General features: G+C 43.6%; 2 protein-coding genes across 3 annotated transcripts in view; one reads left to right on the top strand and one right to left on the bottom strand.

Annotated features, from left to right (window-relative positions):
• Positions 1–1,049: 1,049 nt before the first annotated feature.
• DTYMK (deoxythymidylate kinase) lies at positions 1,050–6,974 on the top strand. The gene is made up of 5 exons (XM_085311963.1): positions 1,050–1,227; positions 1,443–1,551; positions 2,954–3,044; positions 4,066–4,263; positions 6,404–6,974. Exons 1-5 carry the CDS (start codon positions 1,098–1,100, stop codon positions 6,512–6,514), a joined length of 639 nt encoding a protein of 212 aa, XP_085168089.1. The 5' UTR covers positions 1,050–1,097; the 3' UTR covers positions 6,515–6,974.
• A 1,505-nt stretch (positions 6,975–8,479) lies between these two features.
• Positions 8,480–17,724, bottom strand: part of ATG4B (autophagy related 4B cysteine peptidase) — a 26,350-nt gene continuing 17,105 nt past the window's right edge. For both annotated transcript variants that reach the window (XM_085311956.1, XM_085311955.1), the window contains exons 8-13: positions 16,733–16,929; positions 14,974–15,052; positions 14,072–14,217; positions 13,401–13,457; positions 13,018–13,111; positions 8,480–10,328 (exon numbers count right to left, since the gene is read on the bottom strand). In XM_085311956.1, coding sequence (XP_085168082.1) covers positions 10,255–10,328; positions 13,018–13,111; positions 13,401–13,457; positions 14,072–14,217; positions 14,974–15,052; positions 16,733–16,929 — 647 coding nt within the window. In that variant the 3' untranslated portion in view covers positions 8,480–10,254. The remainder of the gene's footprint in view (positions 10,329–13,017; positions 13,112–13,400; positions 13,458–14,071; positions 14,218–14,973; positions 15,053–16,732; positions 16,930–17,724) is intronic.

The raw sequence follows: 17,724 nt of genomic DNA, 5'->3' as shown, positions 1-17,724 counted from the left end.
AAAGAAATTACAAGTGGACCATCCCTGCTGGAAGATTTAGGCCTTTAGGCTGAGTTAAAGAGCACCTTATTCAAAGGAGAGAAGATGGTTGCATCCAGTGACCTGGTCACCAGCTCGTAAGCATCAGAGTCTGAGACAGCATCTTTGCGTTTCACAGCCTTGAATAATTTCTCCTTCTATAAATATTCCCACATACTTTCCACATTCTAGCTTTATAGTCCCTGCTGCAGCAAAAAGTTCCTCAGCCTTGTTAGATCTTTGTGAAAACTCTACCTTGGCATTTCATACCCACCACTTCTTCCTTTCATGTGATATCTGTCAGTTCTTGTATGAGAAGATGCGGTGAAGTGTTACTCTGCTCTGCAGGACTCATTGTGTAGATTTCTTTTTGTATCTCCTGCCAGTTAGGTCCTCACGAGGCTGAAAGGGCTCCAGCCTGCATGGTTATTACCCACAGAAGCATTCCTCTTGTCGCTGTTGTTGCCATTCCACCTGTTTCTTTCTCCAGGGCTGCTATATTGTTTTCCAAGTGGGACTAGAACCACACCAGATCTACTTGATTTTTTTGACTGCTGCTTAGCACTGATGGCGCCAATGGCAACAATGACAATGAAATCTTATTCCTAAGTAGTAAGTCATTTCAGAGTCTGATGTTATATTCTTTTTTTTTCTCTCTGCAGCATGTTTCTTTTCATGTATCTATAATAAATGTCATTTGATATTTCCTTACCCAGTCACTCGGTGTCCGCCTGCAGTTTCTGAAGATGGTACTGCTTTATTGAACTTAGTTTCATTAACATACACCAGACCTGTATTATTCCTTTATTATTTTTTTCCAAACCATAAGCGAACAGCACTGCTCCTGCCGAGACTCCTTTACGACTTTTCTCCCATCGTTCCCCTGTCCCCTTTCCTCCCTGCCTTTCACGAGTTCTTTTTCGCTATGGAAATGTTTCTCCTTTCCCCAGATGTCTCCTCTACCTCTGTGTCGCCCCGCCGCCTAGAGTGGCACCAGCGGCGGCGCGGCGTGTTGCTCGCCCTGTGATTGGTCGGAGGCGGCCGGAAGGGCGGGGCGGGCAGGCTCGGCGGCAGGCGTTATGGCGGGACGGCGTGGGGCGCTTATCGTGCTGGAGGGGGTGGATCGGGCTGGCAAGAGTACGCAGGGCCGCCGGCTGGTGGAGGCGCTGCGGGCCACCGGCCACCGTGCCGACCTACTGTGTTTCCCAGGTACAGGGGTCCCAGGGAACGGGTCTATGCTGCCCCGGCGTCCGTGGCTGGTCCTCGCGGTCTCCCGCCACTCTCCTAGGCGGCGGGAAGTGGGGTGGGAGGAGAGCGCAGAGGTGTGGGGAGCGCTATCTGGGGAGCCTCAGGCAGTCACTTCTGTGGGAGAGCTGCTTGGGAATGGGGTGGTGTCAGCTCTTTTTCTGCCCTCTTTATTGCAGAGAGAACAACCGAGATCGGGCGGCTGATCAGCTCGTACCTAGAGAAGGAGAAGAACCTGGAAGATCACACAGTTCATCTGCTTTTCTCAGCTAACCGCTGGGAACACGTGTAAAGATAATCTCTGTGAAGTTGTAAAAGAGAAATGCATGGTTTTGAGTCTGAGGGTTTTAGTATTCACTCAGTGTGGAGGAGTATGGTTGTATTTAGCAAGAAGGATATGGCTAGAAGCAAAGTGGCTTTTCTCATGTCTTGAGGACTAAGGACCTCTCACAGCTTTCCAATTGTTATTTTTAGATCAAATCTTACAGTTTGTTTTCTGAAATCATGAGGTCCACTATTTTTGATTTCTGTGCCTATTAGATTGGAGACTTGAAGAGCTGAGATCCAGCCTAGGCTGTGAATATACTGTCTTTCTCCTCACTTTCTTAAGTTTTTATAAGTGATGGAATGGTTAAGGAATTGTGGTGTGGATCCAGAAATATGCTCAAACTTCTTCCCTTCTTGTTACATGCTGTATTCAGCTGTAAATGGCCACCTTTGCCATATGAATGGAGGAGTCAAGTTCATTGGATATGCTCCTGATCACAAAGCTTCCCTAAATACTCTTGGTTAAAGAAAATGATGCCTTTAATCATGCACCCTCTGTATCCACCTGGGATTAGCAGCAACCTTCTGGGCGTGCAAGAGGAAGGGGCAGACTTGAGCATTGGTGAGGCTGGGTACAGACTTCAGTACAATGTACTGCTGTTCCAGCTTGGGAGGTGCTGATAATATCTTTAAGAGCTTTAGCCAAATTGAGTTTTCACATATGTAGTTAGTGACATTGGTGGCAGCTGTTGTTTGTGCCTAGGAAGTTGCATTGCAAAGTGTTTTCTTCACTTTTAAAAAAGCTTTGCTCATTTTGCTGTAGTGGCAGTGCCAAGCAAATGGGGAACACATAAGGCAGGTGAGTGAGTTGTAGTAAGAAATTATCTTGTGGTAGATAAAGGATACTTCTCTGACAGAAGCAGTGTATCACAAATTTACTGTACCACATAAAGAGGAGGACTATTTCTTTCTGATTTTAGCTTGTGAGCCCATCTGTAAATTAGGTACCTGGATTGAGCAGTGCCCTGCTTTGGTTCATCCTGAACCTGAGTGTCTTGAAAGGGTATTTGCCTAATATCTGTGAGAAGACAGAATAAAAAATAGCACCTTTTCTGTGATGATCACCAGCTGCACCTCTTGCCAGTGAAAGTAGTCCTGTGCATTCTGTTTGGGCTAAAAGGCATATTGCACCTTTGATTCAGGGAAGGGAGCTTTAAAGGAAAAAGTAGGTGGTGGAGCTTAAAGGAGAAGAATTGCTTCAACTGACTGATGAATTACTGTGTAACCTGACATGGCTAATGATCACTGTTAATGATGAAGTATGTTAGAAGTGCCAACTTGATGAGTTGTCTTTTAGATGAGCTCCTTTCATATATCTACAATGGAGTGTAACTTTTTTTTCTCCTCACTTGTGGTTTTTCAGGCCATTAATGAAAGACAAATTACATCAAGGAATCACACTTGTGGTAGACAGATATGCCTTTTCTGGAGTGGCCTTCACAAGTGCGAAGCAGGTGAGTGGGAAAGAGCAGTCATTGCCTCCCTGTATTTAGGAAACAGCTCAAGTTTGAGGCCTAGCGTAAAAGTTGACTTCCATGGCCCAGGTGCTTTCTGTGGGGAGCTAAGAACTGAAACAGATCGAAGGTTCAGTGTAGGTATTGCCATAGCCTGCTTTCCTCTGTCCAGCCCCCTTCCCAAGAAAAAGAGATTCATTAGGTTAAACAAATTACTTTTTGCAAATCTGGATGGGCTTCTGGCTGTTAAGAAGTGGGCTTATTTGGCTCTGGAGAATGATTAGGTAGAGGTAGACTTACTTGAAGTTCTCCATGCTTGCTTTGGCAAATAGGATGCAATTTGAGAATTAGCTGCTAGCCCATAAATTCACAAAGAATCATAGAACCACATATATCAGAAGGGACTCCTAGAGGTTGTCTAGTCCAACCTCCTGGTCAGAGAAAGCCCAACATAGAACAAGCTGCTTGGGGCCATGTCCAGTCAAGGTTTGAATATCTCCAGGTATAGAGATATGTGACCTCTTTGGGCCTCTTGTCCAGTGTTTGCTTACCCTCATTGTGGGGGAGAGAGGGAATCCTTACTTAGTCAGAATTTCTCATGTACTCCTGTGTGCCCATTGTTTCTCATCCTGTTTCTGTTCACCTCTGAGACAAGTCAGAAGACATCTCCACAGCCTCCTGTTGGGTCATTGTACACAGCAATAAGATCCCCTGAGCTTCGCTTCTCCATGCTGAGCAAACTCAACTTCCTCAGCTTCCTCCTGGGGTCCTTGACTTCAGTGAATATGATAGATTTTCATAGGTGCTCTGTACCTATCCCTCAAAATTATTAGGACTAAATCCTCAGATGAAAAGGAGATATCCCAGTTTGTCACTTTGCAGGTCTATGCTGGCTTAGTGGACTGGCCTGCATCTCTTCTGGTTGTTCCACACCTGAACTTGCATTCTAGCAACCTTGCTTCTTTCCTTTGTTCTTAGTTATTTCTTTAACCTCAAACTTGGTTCCCTTTGACTGAGACAGAACTTCTGCCTGGACTGGTGCAAACAACCTGATGTTGGACTACCAAAGCCAGATTTGATTCTGTTTCTTGAATTAAGCCCAGCGGAAGCAGCAGCACGAGGGAACTTTGGAAATGAACGTTATGAGAACAGCTCCTTCCAAAAGAAAGTTCTACAGTCCTTCTATCATCTGATGAAGGACAAGACATTAAACTGGAAGGTGAGGAAATAACCCCAAAGGGGTGGTGTTAGATGGGCCCTATTAGAGGGAAGAGGTTCCCTCATCCTCCTCTTCCTCTCTTTCCGCCCCCCCCCCCCCCCCCCGCCCCCGCAAAAACTTTCTGGAAATAGTTTTCCTTCTTAAAGACCAACTGACAAGCCTAGATAAAAAGCAGTGAGACATCTGCTCTTTCCTGTGTTGGTTTCCTGGGAATCCTGGAGCATCTGCCAAGGACTCTGGAAACTTCAGAGGTTTTGGGGGCCTTCCTGTAGCTTGGGGTTCCCTTACTGACAATCACCTTCCTTCTTACGTGGCCAGCTTCCATCAGCATTTGCTGGCTAAATACACTAAAAGTCTCTCCAACTATGTTATGTTTTCTTCCACATTCCTGCATCACTTTTTCTTCTTGTTCATCCCTAAGAGCTATTTGCAAAGGTCTGTTCAATTGGCAGAATTATCGCTGAAGAGGAAGTATTTCCCATCTATCCTGTGTGTAGATCACCTGGACTGAGGCTTCTCTAGCCTGGGCATCCTTTTTTACCATTTCTATTGCCTTGTCAATATTCAGCCGTGAGATACGGGAAGCATCTTCTGTTTGCTTTGTACACTTACGCAGACATAACAGGGGGTACCTGCCCCAGGTTATAGCTAAGTTACTAGTCACTGAAGGCTAGAGATGGACACCGATTTGCCAAACAATCACACTGCATAAGGCAAAAATGTAATTCTTCACAGTTTGCTTTAGGTAAACATGGTTCTGTAACGTAAAAGAATTTTATTTCCTATCCGTTACTTGAAAAGAATTCCCATTCATGTCTGTTTAAAAAAAAATCAAACTGAAAACTATGAGATGAACAGAATAAATAGGTAAAAAGTGTCCTGAAAACAGGCACAGAAAATCAGGTTCAGTATACAGTAAATGTATAGTTACTGTTCTTGGCTATTTCCTTTGATATCAGGTAAGAATAACAGCTATTAGACATTGACAGAACTGTTGGGTCCAAGATGTGACACACAGTTCAGTACTATCAATTACAAAACTAAACCGAGAGATCAGCAATCTACTTGAGGATTTTGTATGAGTACAGAGCAAAGCTGGGGTCACTGGTTAAGCTGCAGTGAATGAAAAGGCTACCATTTAATCATGAAGTGTATTTATAGCATCTCCTCACAGGCTGCTACTTCTCATCAGTGCTGTGTGATCCAGTACTGTACAGGTCATAGATAAATCTGCACCTCTTTAAATCTTTTCACTAAATCTTTCCTTCACCTTGGTCACTCGTAAATAACGTTAAAGCCATGGAAATAAATGTTACCCTTCATAGCTGTCAATTCCAGACAAGTTTTGTTGTCAAATTATTTTACCTGATATTGTGAAAACCATCACTCTTTAGAATTTCTCCTGATAAATGCAAGCTCATTGGAATTTAACTTTGATAGCAGGCCTCTCTGCTTGACTGCTCTTTTATTGCCTCATGGTTTCTGTAGAGGTGAAAAGCAGCCTGTTGCCTGAGAAGGAAGGTACATAAAATGATTTGGTATATGTGAACCAAGTTCCCTTCACCGTGTAGTAGCAATACTACTGTTCTTAAATGTCAGGCTTAAATCATCTTGTTCTGAGAGCTGCAGTCAGTGAATACCAAAATACTATATAGCACTACCACCTTTAATGACTTCAGCTTTCAGGATTTAAAAAGAACCCCGCCCTTTTCCTCCCCCCAGAAAAAAAAATTACAGCTGGAAAATGGTTACTACATTCATAGGTGGAGTTTACACTTAAGAACTACTGAAGGATCAATAACCTGAACTTTCAGTGGGACTACAGTGCTGCATTAAGAGTGTGTATATTACTTTACGTCACATAGCTCAAAGACTGTCAGAAAATTACATACAGCAGCAGTTTCTTTGTTTCACTTCATTTGGCCCCAGATTGACTTATTAGATGTCTATTGCTAAATAAAACAGGTTTTCCAATTCTACAGCAGAAATAGTGCACAAGAGGTGTAATCAGCTCCTATCATTTCTCATGAATACTAACAATACTGAATAAAGTGGGGAGCAGAAGTAAGAGCAAGCTAGACCTCTCATTTAGTGCCAGAAATGAGGAATGTGTTTCTAATGTTTTTTGTCTTGGAAGCAGATAATGGATGCTTCAAAGAACATAGAAGACTTGCACAGAGAAATTAAGTCCGTTGCAGAGGAAACCATAAAGGACATTCAGAATAAACCTCTGGGAGAACTCTGGAAATGAAACTTGATACAAAGTATTATCTTCTAGACCTAAGGGACCTCCTGGATCTTCCATGGTAGGATGACTTCCCTGCATCACCTCCCACTAACTACAGTGCAGATCAGTTGTATTCTTCTGTATCCCATATGGTGCTGGAATCCTTGTGCTTTTATCTGATTCTCCTCTCCATTCTGTATTGTCTCTTCTGTACTTATAAATGATATGTTTCCTTGTGAAAACCTCCCTACCTCAGGTAGGATCTCTTGTTCTGTTCTCAGCAGTGCTCAGTGCTATAGTGCAGATAAGGGTACTAAGCCCAAAGCTCTTCCTGGGACATGGATAGCAGCAACAGCTGGGGAACAGCTTTCTTGTATGTGAAGTTTCAGAAAAATACTGGTTTTGATTCTTCTGTCTCTTTAATGTATCCCCTGTGCTGAAACCAGTTTATAGAGGACTTGCTAATAAATTATTTTAAATGTTTTGTACAGTAGCAAAAGTGTATTTTTGAAAATGATCCTTCTTCTAGAAGGATATATGGGAGATAAAAGTGCAGTGGTTCAGGCACTAAATCCAGAGAGTTACGTTTGCTAAAACTGCAGAATGAGTGGAAGAGAGATGAATTAATCTCTATATCTGCTCCCCAGTTGTTCAATGAGAGTGATAGGGACTGAGCTGCTGTTAGCAAGAACAAAATAATAAATAAGTAGTAATAAACAGAGATATTAGCTCCTAGCAAGACTAGCTCAAAGGGTGAGTTCCACCCAACTGACTTTAGATGATAAAGTTACTCATGTAGCCAAGATCAGAGAAATAGTTAGAAGTGACATCTAGAAGGACTAAAAGTGCAATTTAAACTGCCCAAAACAGGCTGTCAAATAAGAGCATCTTGCTAACTTTCTCATGCTGTACCATTCTGATTATTTAATGTAAGTGATGCTTCTAAGATAACCTGGTTTGTTACAATAAAGCTCTGATTTATAAAATTAAAAGGGTGATGTGAGTTTGAGACTGATTACATTAAGAATTCTTTTAAGTCTTCATTAATAAAAATGCAATAAACTGGAAAAAATAAATAGAATCAATTGTGAGGCATATTGTTATGGAGATGACCAACAGAGCTAATTACTTGCAGGATACTTAGCTCTCCCATCCTAGCAATATGGATGGGACTGCCCTCCAAGCTGGCCTAGGCAGAAACTAAAGCCTGCTCTAAGTTAGAGAGGCTGACTGTATTGATCCACTGTTGCAAGAGGAAGGTAAATGCCTAAAAACTGTAATTGCTAATGTAAACATCAGCTGAAATGGTGTAAGCTCCTGCCTTCACTCTGCATCTGTGTGATAGCAGGAACACTTTTGAAGGAAGGGAACACCTTAAACACACTGGATACGGCCCTTGGCTTCAATTCTAGCAGTTCTACAAGAGTCAGAAGTTACTTAATTCATCTTAGCTTTAGGTTCCTGACCATCAAGAGTAATACCTGTTAAAGGTATAAGATATTGCAGGTAAGCTAGGTTTAGCTCTATTATCTGTATCACGTTAACACACAGGTAAGTCCTATCTAGTTGAGCCAGTCTTACACTGAAGACTTCACAATAAAAGTATGAACATGAAATAAGTATATCCTTTCTTAGCTTGAATGCTAATTGACAGCAGCTCATACAACTCACGAGGGAGAGATGTGTCAAGGGTGACTAGGCCTCAACAAAAAGTACCTGCTAATGGCAGCAGAGGGGTTACAGCCTTTTGGTTAAAGTGCTCTGTACTGCAGTCTCAAGCAGCCAGCCTGGATTCTATCAGATGCACCAAAGGAAAGATAAAGGTACTGTACACAGTTCAACTTTTGCTCCCATCTGCCTTCATTGCCCTGACAGGGTAAAAATAGCTGAGCTGCAATTGTTTTAAGAGTATTCTAAACTGCCCTGCAGGTTTACCAGATACCACTCCCCACCACCTTTGATTAATGTGCAAGAACACTGGGCAAGATAAAAGATTTTAGATCCATTTATTCAGATATAAAGTGAAAGCAGATGAATGGAGCACAGCCCCACCTTCTCTGCTACCTCCTCCCCTAACTACAAGAAAGGAGAGAAGCAGTCCAAGCAGCAAGTAATAATTTAGTGACAGAAGCATTGTGGTTTCAAGTTCAAACCTTTGCTTTTGGATGGCATATGGACAGTTAAGAGCATCAGTAGGTCAGTCACAGAGAAATGGGTCATTTGTAGCCAGTTGTCACCACCTTTGGGCACAAAAGCATCAACTGGCAGGTTCTGATCCTAGATGTACAAAACAAAACTTTGTAAACAGAATGCAGCCTGCAGCATGCACTAAGGAAACTACTTCAGCAACTCAGTTTAACTTCAGTTTAGTTTGCATTAAGATAACTCTCTTCCTCAGCTAATCTTTACCTGAATTCTGTTTATGCAGATACGGACTACAGGCAGACCTGTTACCTTAAAGTAGCTAAAATTTCCCATAGAAGTATGTTGGATCTTTTCACAGTATTCTATCTCTGCTGACCTCTTTGGGATGATTACTTGAAATGGATTTCTCCAGATTAGTTCCTAGAGTATGTTTGTGCACATATTCTGGGGGAAGATAAATCTCCAGAACAGAAAATGAAAAGGTACTAATGCAGCTATGAGGCCTAGTTAACCTTCAGGCCCTCTTGTCATTTGGAAAGGGACTGTCTAACAGGAGGAGTTGGAGGAACTGCTGAACATACCATAGAGGATAATTTGAGAATTTTACAGCCCACTTTTTTGGTACCAGCATAATTAATGCACTAGACTCCCTGCCTGGCACAGGCACAAGTAATCTGACGACTGGTAGATTCTCAGGTGTCCTATTCTGCCCTCTCCGTTCTATGGACTATTCTTTTTTTTTCCCATGGCTGTGGAATCCCATTCTCTGCTCAAAGCAACTTCCATGAAGATACTTTCTGTAGAAATTAATAACATTTTATGATTTGTTAAGAGATTAACTCACTGAGGAAGAACACATACATTTTCTCTTTTCTTCCTCCTCCTTCCTGCTGTTATACTCAGATTATGTTCCTCTCCAGTTGGATAAATCTGCTCCAAACTTTCCCGGACAGCCTTTTGCTTATTGAATTGCTAGTCACTTATCTCTTAAATTATCCTAACTGCCTTTTGATAGGATGTGAGTGGAAAAGGAGTATTGCACCTGCAAGGAAGTGCTGTTACACAAAGCATAATGAGGAATTTTACTGTAGGAAACAGGGACATCCACACTCTTAGGGCTCCATAGTTGTCTGCCTCCACAGTGCATCCACTGTTAATTTGCATCATTAGGTGCAGTTCAAGTTGGCCACTAAGTCACTAAAGGAATTAAGTGTACATTTCACCTGCTAAATGAGGGGTGGTTCTATTTAAGCTTCACAGAGGAGTCCCCATGTAAGGATTTAGCACTCTAAGGGTTTCTGCTGCTCCCCCAAAAGGCCAACTGACCTGCTTTTGTAACAAATAGGCTTTGAATTCCTAGGCACCACTGCATCCACTTCCAGCAATTGCTGAGAAGTCCTGACTCCAGCCAGTAAGGCTCTAATACCCACTTGGTCCTTCACCCCAACACAGACAACATACACTCCATTCAGAAGCTGCACAGAATGCCAGGATGGACAAGAGGCAGGGATGGCAGCAAGCGCCTATGAAAACTGGTAGCCCCTGGCTCTCAAAGGAGCTTCCCTCCCCCCCTCCTCCCCGCACATAACACAGATTTGCAGTCAGTTTCCTGTTTGCTTTCAAAGGGATAAGATTTCAAAGTCTTCATCTTCCGAGTCAAAGAACCTTTCCAATCTGTCGGCATCGGAGGAGTCTGCAAGAGAAAAAAACAGAGCGCCACCTCCATGGAACACACTGACTGCTTTGCATCATAGTGACTCCAGCAGCTAGATGATAGCAGGATTGGAATCACAGGGCTGCATGTGCAAGGGGTACCATGACACACTTGAGCGAAGGCTCTGAAGAGGGGTGAGAACTGACGTGTCAGTAGCTAGACAATGCACTGGAAAGAGGTATATAGTGTACAATAGATACAGTAGGTTTCACAGATCCTGCCATAGCCCTAGTGCAGTGCAAATTTCTGTTGTGACTGTTCTTTGTACAATTCTTCCTGTGCAGCAGCTCTGTATTAGAAGAATACAATTCTGTCTGAAGAAGCTCAGATGGGAGAACTTCCTCAGATGTCGATTAATATCCGCTAAGACTCACAGCCCAGTTAAGTCATACGAGAACATTTGTTTTTCCATGTACTAGAATGTGTGACTCATTTTCTGCTATAGTTGCTTTTGATCCAAATTACTGGGGAAGGGAGCAAAAGTAATTGTACAACTTGCCAGAGGCTGTCGCTCAGCTGAAACAAAGTAATAGAGTAAGCCCTTGACTTTTGCCAGTTACCTCAAGAACTGATCATAGTGCACTCATTCGAGCAGTGTTTTGCCGCACTCTACCCTATTCCCTTTCCTGCTCATCTTTATCACTCATGTCCCCTCCCAAAAGCAACTGGTACGTTCCATTTTGCAAGGGAGGGGAACCTATTTGCACCTTACATTCATCCTTCCAGCTCCATGGTGAAGGGGAGCACACACCTACAGGGGAAGCAGCTTTACCATAGGGGAAAACCAGGTGAAAGGATGTGGGCAAGACTGGGATGTAAAGAAACCTACATTAGCTCAGATTTCTTGAAAGCATGCACTAGATTTGGTAAGAACAAACAGCCAGCCAAAAGCTAAACTGCAATGGTTGATTGTTGGGGACAGAGGAGCACAAGACTACAAACCCCTCCACGCATTTTGTAACAAATTGTTTAATCTTTCGATGATGTGCACAAATGCCAATGTCCCTGTTTCTGATCAAACAGTAGTGCTACTGGGTGCTGGCAGTGCAACTTCCAGGGATGCCTCTCAGAGGAGTTGCCCCCTTCACCTAAGTAAAATAGTGAAGTATCCCACCAGCTGGGGAAAATAAGAACAAGGGACTGGATATTCATGAGAATGAAACTATCATTAATCCCTCTATTGAAGGCCAGGATGGTAAGAGAAACAAAACGTCCATAATAGATGGGAGATGCCCTACAACCTAGAGCAGGGGGGAGAGAAAACAAGGAGCCCATTATAAAAAACATTTTTAAAAAGGGGGGGCAGAAAGGCAGCAATTAGAAATAATTTAATACAGACAAGGATCAACAGACTGTTTAAGGGAATTGAATATTCTTGGAAGAAGGGACAAAGTGAGATAAGGAAGGCTTTGAAAGATCATGCTAAGACAGAAGGAGATAGAGAGAGACAGCAAGGAAGGACAGTGCAGGACACAAATCAATGCCTGGTGATAGGGGAAGTTTATCCATGTATACTCACTCTTCTCAGCAGAAGCTATAAATGGCTCTATCTCCTGCAATGTTCATGCCCATTATTAACATGATAAACTGAGCCTGACCGAAGAGATACTGCCCAGCACTTGTTCCTTTTTGCATCATCAGGGCTAGGCATTGGTAGTGGCACATGCAAGAGGAAGGAATCCATTACATTGGAACTGAATTTGACCAAAACTATCTTTGACCGTTCCCAGTACTCAGAAGCTCAGTGGTTCTCAGCGTTCCCAATGGACTTTTACAATTTCTCCAAACATTCCTTTAGAAATCATACTACTGTAACAGCTTGTGAAGTTATTTTTCCAGTCACCATTCACAAGCTCAACTTGAAAAGAATCCTGAGATACTGAGATCTGTTCAAAGCCAAATAACGAGATTAACTGACCTAAGAGATTCAAATCAAACAGGAACAAACCAGAAGTCACTGTGCAATTCCATTCATTTTCAGAAAATGAAAGAATCATAGAATCAGTAAGGTTGGAAGGGGCCTTTGGAGATCAGCTAGTCCAACCCCCTGCTCAAGCAGGGTCACCTACAGCATGTTAGACGGGGTTGCATCCAGGTGGGCCTTGAATATCTCCAGAGAAGGAGACTCCACAACCTCTCTGTGCTAACTCCTGCAGTGCTCTGTCACTCTCACAGGAAAAAAATTCCTCCTCATATTCGGATGGAACTTCCTGTGGTTCAGTTTTTGCCCACTGCCTCTTGTCCTGTCACATGGGACAACTGAAAAGAGTTTGTCCTCATCCCCTTGACACCCTCCCTTCAAGGACTTACAGACATTGATAAGATCCCCCCCCCAGTCTTCTCTTCCCCAGGCTAAAGAGGCCCAGCTCTCACAGCTGTTCCTCACAGGGCAGATGCTCCAGCCCTCTGATCATCTTGGTAGCCCTATGCTGGATTCTCTCCAATAGTTCCATGTCTCTGTTGTACTGGGGAGCCCAGAACAGGACGCAGTACTCGAGATGAGGCCTCACCAGGGCTGAGTAGAGGGGCAGGATCACCTCCCTCGACCTGCTGGTGACACTCTGCCTAATGCACCCAAGGAGACCATTGGCTTTTGTGGCCACAAGGGCACATTGCTGGCTCATTGTCAATTTGTCATCCTTTGCTCTGCCTTCCTGTGTTGCCTTACCTGGTGTGAGATTCAGAACATCAGGATTGGAGAAATGTGATGGCTGGCGTTCTACCAGTTCAAACATTGGCAATGCTCCTCTTACCAGGGACAGCTGTGGAGAAAGAGCAGAGCTGTGAGAATGAAAACCTCTGTACTTAAGTTGTTCTGAGGCTAAGAGGAGATATCTGTTGGACTTCAATGCAGCTGAAAAAACATTTCTCAAATATTTGATTCATACCAGCAGCAGAATTTCAGAACTACATTTTTTCTGGTGCTTTAAGATACTATTTCTATATTCTTTAAAATGGGATCATGCTATAGAGAACATGCTCTCTGTGTGAAATTTTGGAAATAAGATAATAACCTGTGTTCCCTTCCCAGAGATATGCTTGAACACAAACCTTTTTGATTTGCTGGCACCAATCATTAAAGTCCTCCTCTGTGTGGCAGAAAAAACCCTGGAAAAAAGAAAATGTTATCTTTGTATGATTATAGACTGATCATTTCTGTCATAAGCCTTTATATTAATGCCAAGCAGCATGAGCAGGGCTGCAAGCAGTTACACCACCTGCAATTGCCTTCCTATAAAGCATAGATTATACTGCTCTGCTAACCTGAATACTCCTCATAGACTCAATGTAGCCAGACTATCCAAGTGCTGGGAACATCAGTATAATAGTCTGCTGTCCGGCAGAAGGAATCTTGGATAAAAACAGTCCATTGGAAACAAAAGGCAATCATCTCAGATTCAACAGAAAACAGAAAGCGCATGGAATTCAACAGCCCAACTGGATTCAGGTCAGTCCTTCAAAAGGAATCAAAGCCCACTTAATTGAAATGCAAAGGGAATTTTGCTGTACTGGACTGCTTCCTACAAGAAGAGCTTCTTTACCAAAGTTACTGTTACTGAAACCCACTGGCAATCCTTGCCCATAACGCAGTGTGTATGTGGAGTACCCAACCTGTCATCCCTTCCTTTGCCCTGAGGAAAGTGATGGCTGTAAAACTGCGGGACCACCACATTACTTCAGGTGATCAAGAACCAGCACGAAAACATGCAGCAGGAACGCACCACCGCAATGGAAGGGTCAAGCTCAGCAATACTCATTCTGCAGGGAGGGTGCTGGCAGTGGAAGCTTTCATCAGGGAAACAGCTGCTCTCGTTGGGCTCCACTGAAGGCTGTGTAGTATGAGGATCCAGATAAATGAGCTCCTCACCTGGACAGACAGGCAAGGAGACATGAGCAGGAAGAATAATGCCAGAAGTTGCTCTTCTGAGAAACAAATGCTGAGATACGAGGAGGAAGAGTGATGACAGAGACAGCTGTAGAGTCCTTACACAAGAATCCCTGTTCTAGGGTCAACTTGCTTTCAGCTACTTCCCCAAGAGCTTCTCATCTAGGCAAAGAGCCAGCTGTCAGCAGAAACACAGTGCCCACTCTACAGGGACACTCCAGGCTCAAGGTACACAGACTGTTTCACTACTGTTCCTGCACAAGCCTTGTAGGGTCCTTTGAATACTAAAGTCAGCCCCAGAAATCTGAAGCACAACCAGCTTGTGGTCTCAGACAGGGAGAGAAAAGGCAGAAAGGTGGGGAGAGAAAGGGTAAAGGTTCATAGGTTTTCAGAAAGGTAACAACTAAAGGACAGCTCCAAGGTCCTGTGAAGGGAGGTCAGCTCCAAATCTAAAAAGAGGTCACTATACAGATATCTTTGCAGATAGGTTTTAATGTTATACAGCAGAAGTTTTAAGGCTTGTACTATGGCAGTTGCCCCATACTACATTGCCCAGATTCTTCAAAGAGGTTCAGCCCACAGAAGCCTTCCGCTCCTGCAGGAAGGAGGTACTCTGCAGCATGCCCAACAGACTAAGCAGGAGAGCTGTAGTGCCCTACGATCATTTCCAGCTACAGGTGTGGGGAGAGATGATTGGAAGCTCTTTGCAGTACTCTGTGGAGATGGCTGGGCACTCACCTACGTAGCCAATGAAGTAGTGAGCACTGTTTGGCTTCCCTCCGATCACTCCCAGGGACTGGGGCATCATGAAGCAGTGCTGCAAAAGCAATACAGAAAACACAGCTGACAAACAATGAGACAGCAAGTGGCAACAAAAGCAAACATCTAAAAATACTGTGGGAAGGAAAAACTCAGACACCAAAAATCAGCAACTCCAGCAGCAAAAACCAGCCATTTCCAGAGAGAAGCTCTGCCAGAAAGGCTGAAGGCTGCAACACAGGGCCTTCAAGGGTCAGGGAAGCAGCTCAGAAACATCTTTAAAATGGTGACAGGAACATACAAGTAGACCAGATGGAGAAGATAACACTATTCCAGCACTTAGTGTGGGCAAGGTTCCAGCTTTGCAGAGAAGGACCTGGGAGTGCTGGTGGACAATAAGTTGACAATGAGCCAGCAATGTGCCCTTGTGGCCACAAAAGCCAATGGTCTCCTTGGGTGCATTAGGCAGAGTGTCACCAGCAGGTCGAGGGAGGTGATCCTGCCCCTCTACTCAGCCCTGGTGAGGCCTCATCTCGAGTACTGCGTCCTGTTCTGGGCTCCCCAGTACAACAGAGACATGGAACTATTGGAGAGAATCCAGCATAGGGCTACCAAGATGATCAGAGGGCTGGAGCATCTGCCCTGTGAGGAACAGCTGTGAGAGCTGGGCCTCTTTAGCCTGGGGAAGAGAAGACTGGGGGGGGGATCTTATCAATGTCTGTAAGTCCTTGAAGGGAGGGTGTCAAGGGGATGAGGACAAACTCTTTTCAGTTGTCCCATGTGACAGGACAAGAGGCAGTGGGCAAAAACTGAACCACAGGAAGTTCCATCCGAATATGAGGAGGAATTTTTTTCCTGTGAGAGTGACAGAGCACTGCAGGAGTTAGCACAGAGAGGTTGTGGAGTCTCCTTCTCTGGAGATATTCAAGGCCCGCCTGGATGCAACCCTGTCTAACACGCTGTAGGTGACCCTGCTTGAGCAGGGGGTTGGACTAGCTGATCTCCAAAGGCCCCTTCCAACCTTACCGATTCTGTGATTCTGTGAAGGTCCTAACTGCTGCAGTCAGTGGCAAAATTCCCTCTATTTCAGCAGGACTAGGACTTGCCACCAAGTTGCATGTCCTCTCACAAAGGCATGACCATTTAGGAAACTGTCTGTATCTAGCTTCTGTATCTTGATGCACTGTTTATTGAATAAAGGGCAAATTACCTAGCCTGAATTTGGAGCTGTCTTACCCATTCAGCTGAGAGATTGACAGCAAGATAATGTGCATCCTGTCTTAGGGATGGAGTCTATACATTTCAAACTCTACTACCTTCTTTCATTCCCCACCACAATCATCAGCCAACTTATATCCTCAATCTATAGCACATGCTCCAAACCTTAAGCCACAAGCAATTTTGCAACACAACATTCATTAGGGTTCAAGTTGCTACCAAGCACAGTGCAGCAATTGTGCTCAACAAACACTTCAGCAGATTGATAGGATCTATAGACAGACAGGGACTGAGATTTAGCTGTGAGATAAGATCCTCATAAAAATTCCATTTTTATGGCTAAATCCTGCAGGAACCCACATCCAGACCTCCAGTAAGAATTGTCTCTAAACATATTTTTCTTTTGAAAAACTGGACAATTATTTCTGAGCATTTTTGCCCTCAGATTCCAGAAATGACTTAATCCACAGCATGGTCTTTAGGCATGAAAACACCAGGAATTCAGCTCCAGATGCCCTACCTTTAGTGTTTCAATATAGGCTTCATTGATTTCTGTGAGCCCAAGACGGAGAGGTATCAGCAGCACCAATGGCTTCCATAGCGAGAGCCTATCTCTAACCTCTACTTCCTTTGGGTACCCATTATAGAGCAGGTCTGACTCCACAGTAGGGAATGCTGCAGCTCCAGCACATGAGAAGTTGGACTGGCACAACCGCCCTACAGAAAGGGAACATGAGCAAAAAGGATCAGGAACAACCTCAACCTCCAGGCCTTGAATAATTCTATTCTACCTCTGACCAGCAACTGATATTTATCAAAAACCTACAGCACTTAAAAAGTTTAGAGAGGTCCAGTGCTCTGACAGTGTAATTTACTCCCCACACGGCTTCTGATAGAGCTCAGAATTTCATCTAACCTTACATCAAGATTATGCCAAAGCATGCTGTACTTCCAGCCAACATCTGGTGGGCCATTAAAATGCAAATGCTTCCAGCAGGCAAACAGCTAAGTAACACAAGAAAGCTTCATTTGTAATTTGCACTGTAATAAGATACAAACATGGTATATGTTTAGAGTAGTTTGTAAGACCTATAGACTTTTTCTTGCAAAAAAATATTGCAGAAGTCAAACAAGTCAAGCCAAAAAACAATCCCAAAGTGCAATCAAAGATAGATTGAGACATTCGAAAGATGTCAATTTCCTAAAGGGTCATTAAGCCTTTAGGGGTTTAATCAGGGACCATTTAGAAGCTACTTAAGAGATGTAAAGCAGATTAGTCATTAAAATCTGCAATTTTAGCGTAAGCTCTGCCTGTAATATATAAGGTAATGTAACTCCTCAAGGCATACACATAGCATAAGCACTATGCATCCCCATTCTATAGGCTTGACAAACAGACAGGCAGTAAAAGATACAACTCAGTTTAAGTGAATTCTGGTATAGAAACACCTCTAACCCTACCTGGCCCACTGGTCAATTCCACTATCTGCCAGGTATGTGTGCATAGATGTG

Source organism: Rhea americana, unplaced genomic scaffold (assembly GCF_003343005.1).
Source record: "Rhea americana isolate MKP2758 unplaced genomic scaffold, rheAme1 scaffold_352, whole genome shotgun sequence".
Classification (NCBI taxonomy): Eukaryota; Metazoa; Chordata; class Aves; order Rheiformes; family Rheidae; genus Rhea; species Rhea americana.
The sequence above is the reverse complement of the archived record's forward strand: the minus strand, read 5'-3'. Positions and strand labels throughout refer to the sequence as shown.

Bases quoted from the DNA above. Each gene is read 5' to 3' on its own strand.
- DTYMK (XM_085311963.1), top strand. From the start codon at position 1,098: ATGGCGGGACGGCGTGGGGCGCTTATCGTGCTGGAGGGGGTGGATCGG. The intron at 1,228-1,442 runs GTACAGGGGTCC...TCTTTATTGCAG, and splicing joins CGACCTACTGTGTTTCCCAG to AGAGAACAACCGAGATCGGG. The intron at 1,552-2,953 runs GTAAAGATAATC...GTGGTTTTTCAG, and splicing joins GCTAACCGCTGGGAACACGT to GCCATTAATGAAAGACAAAT.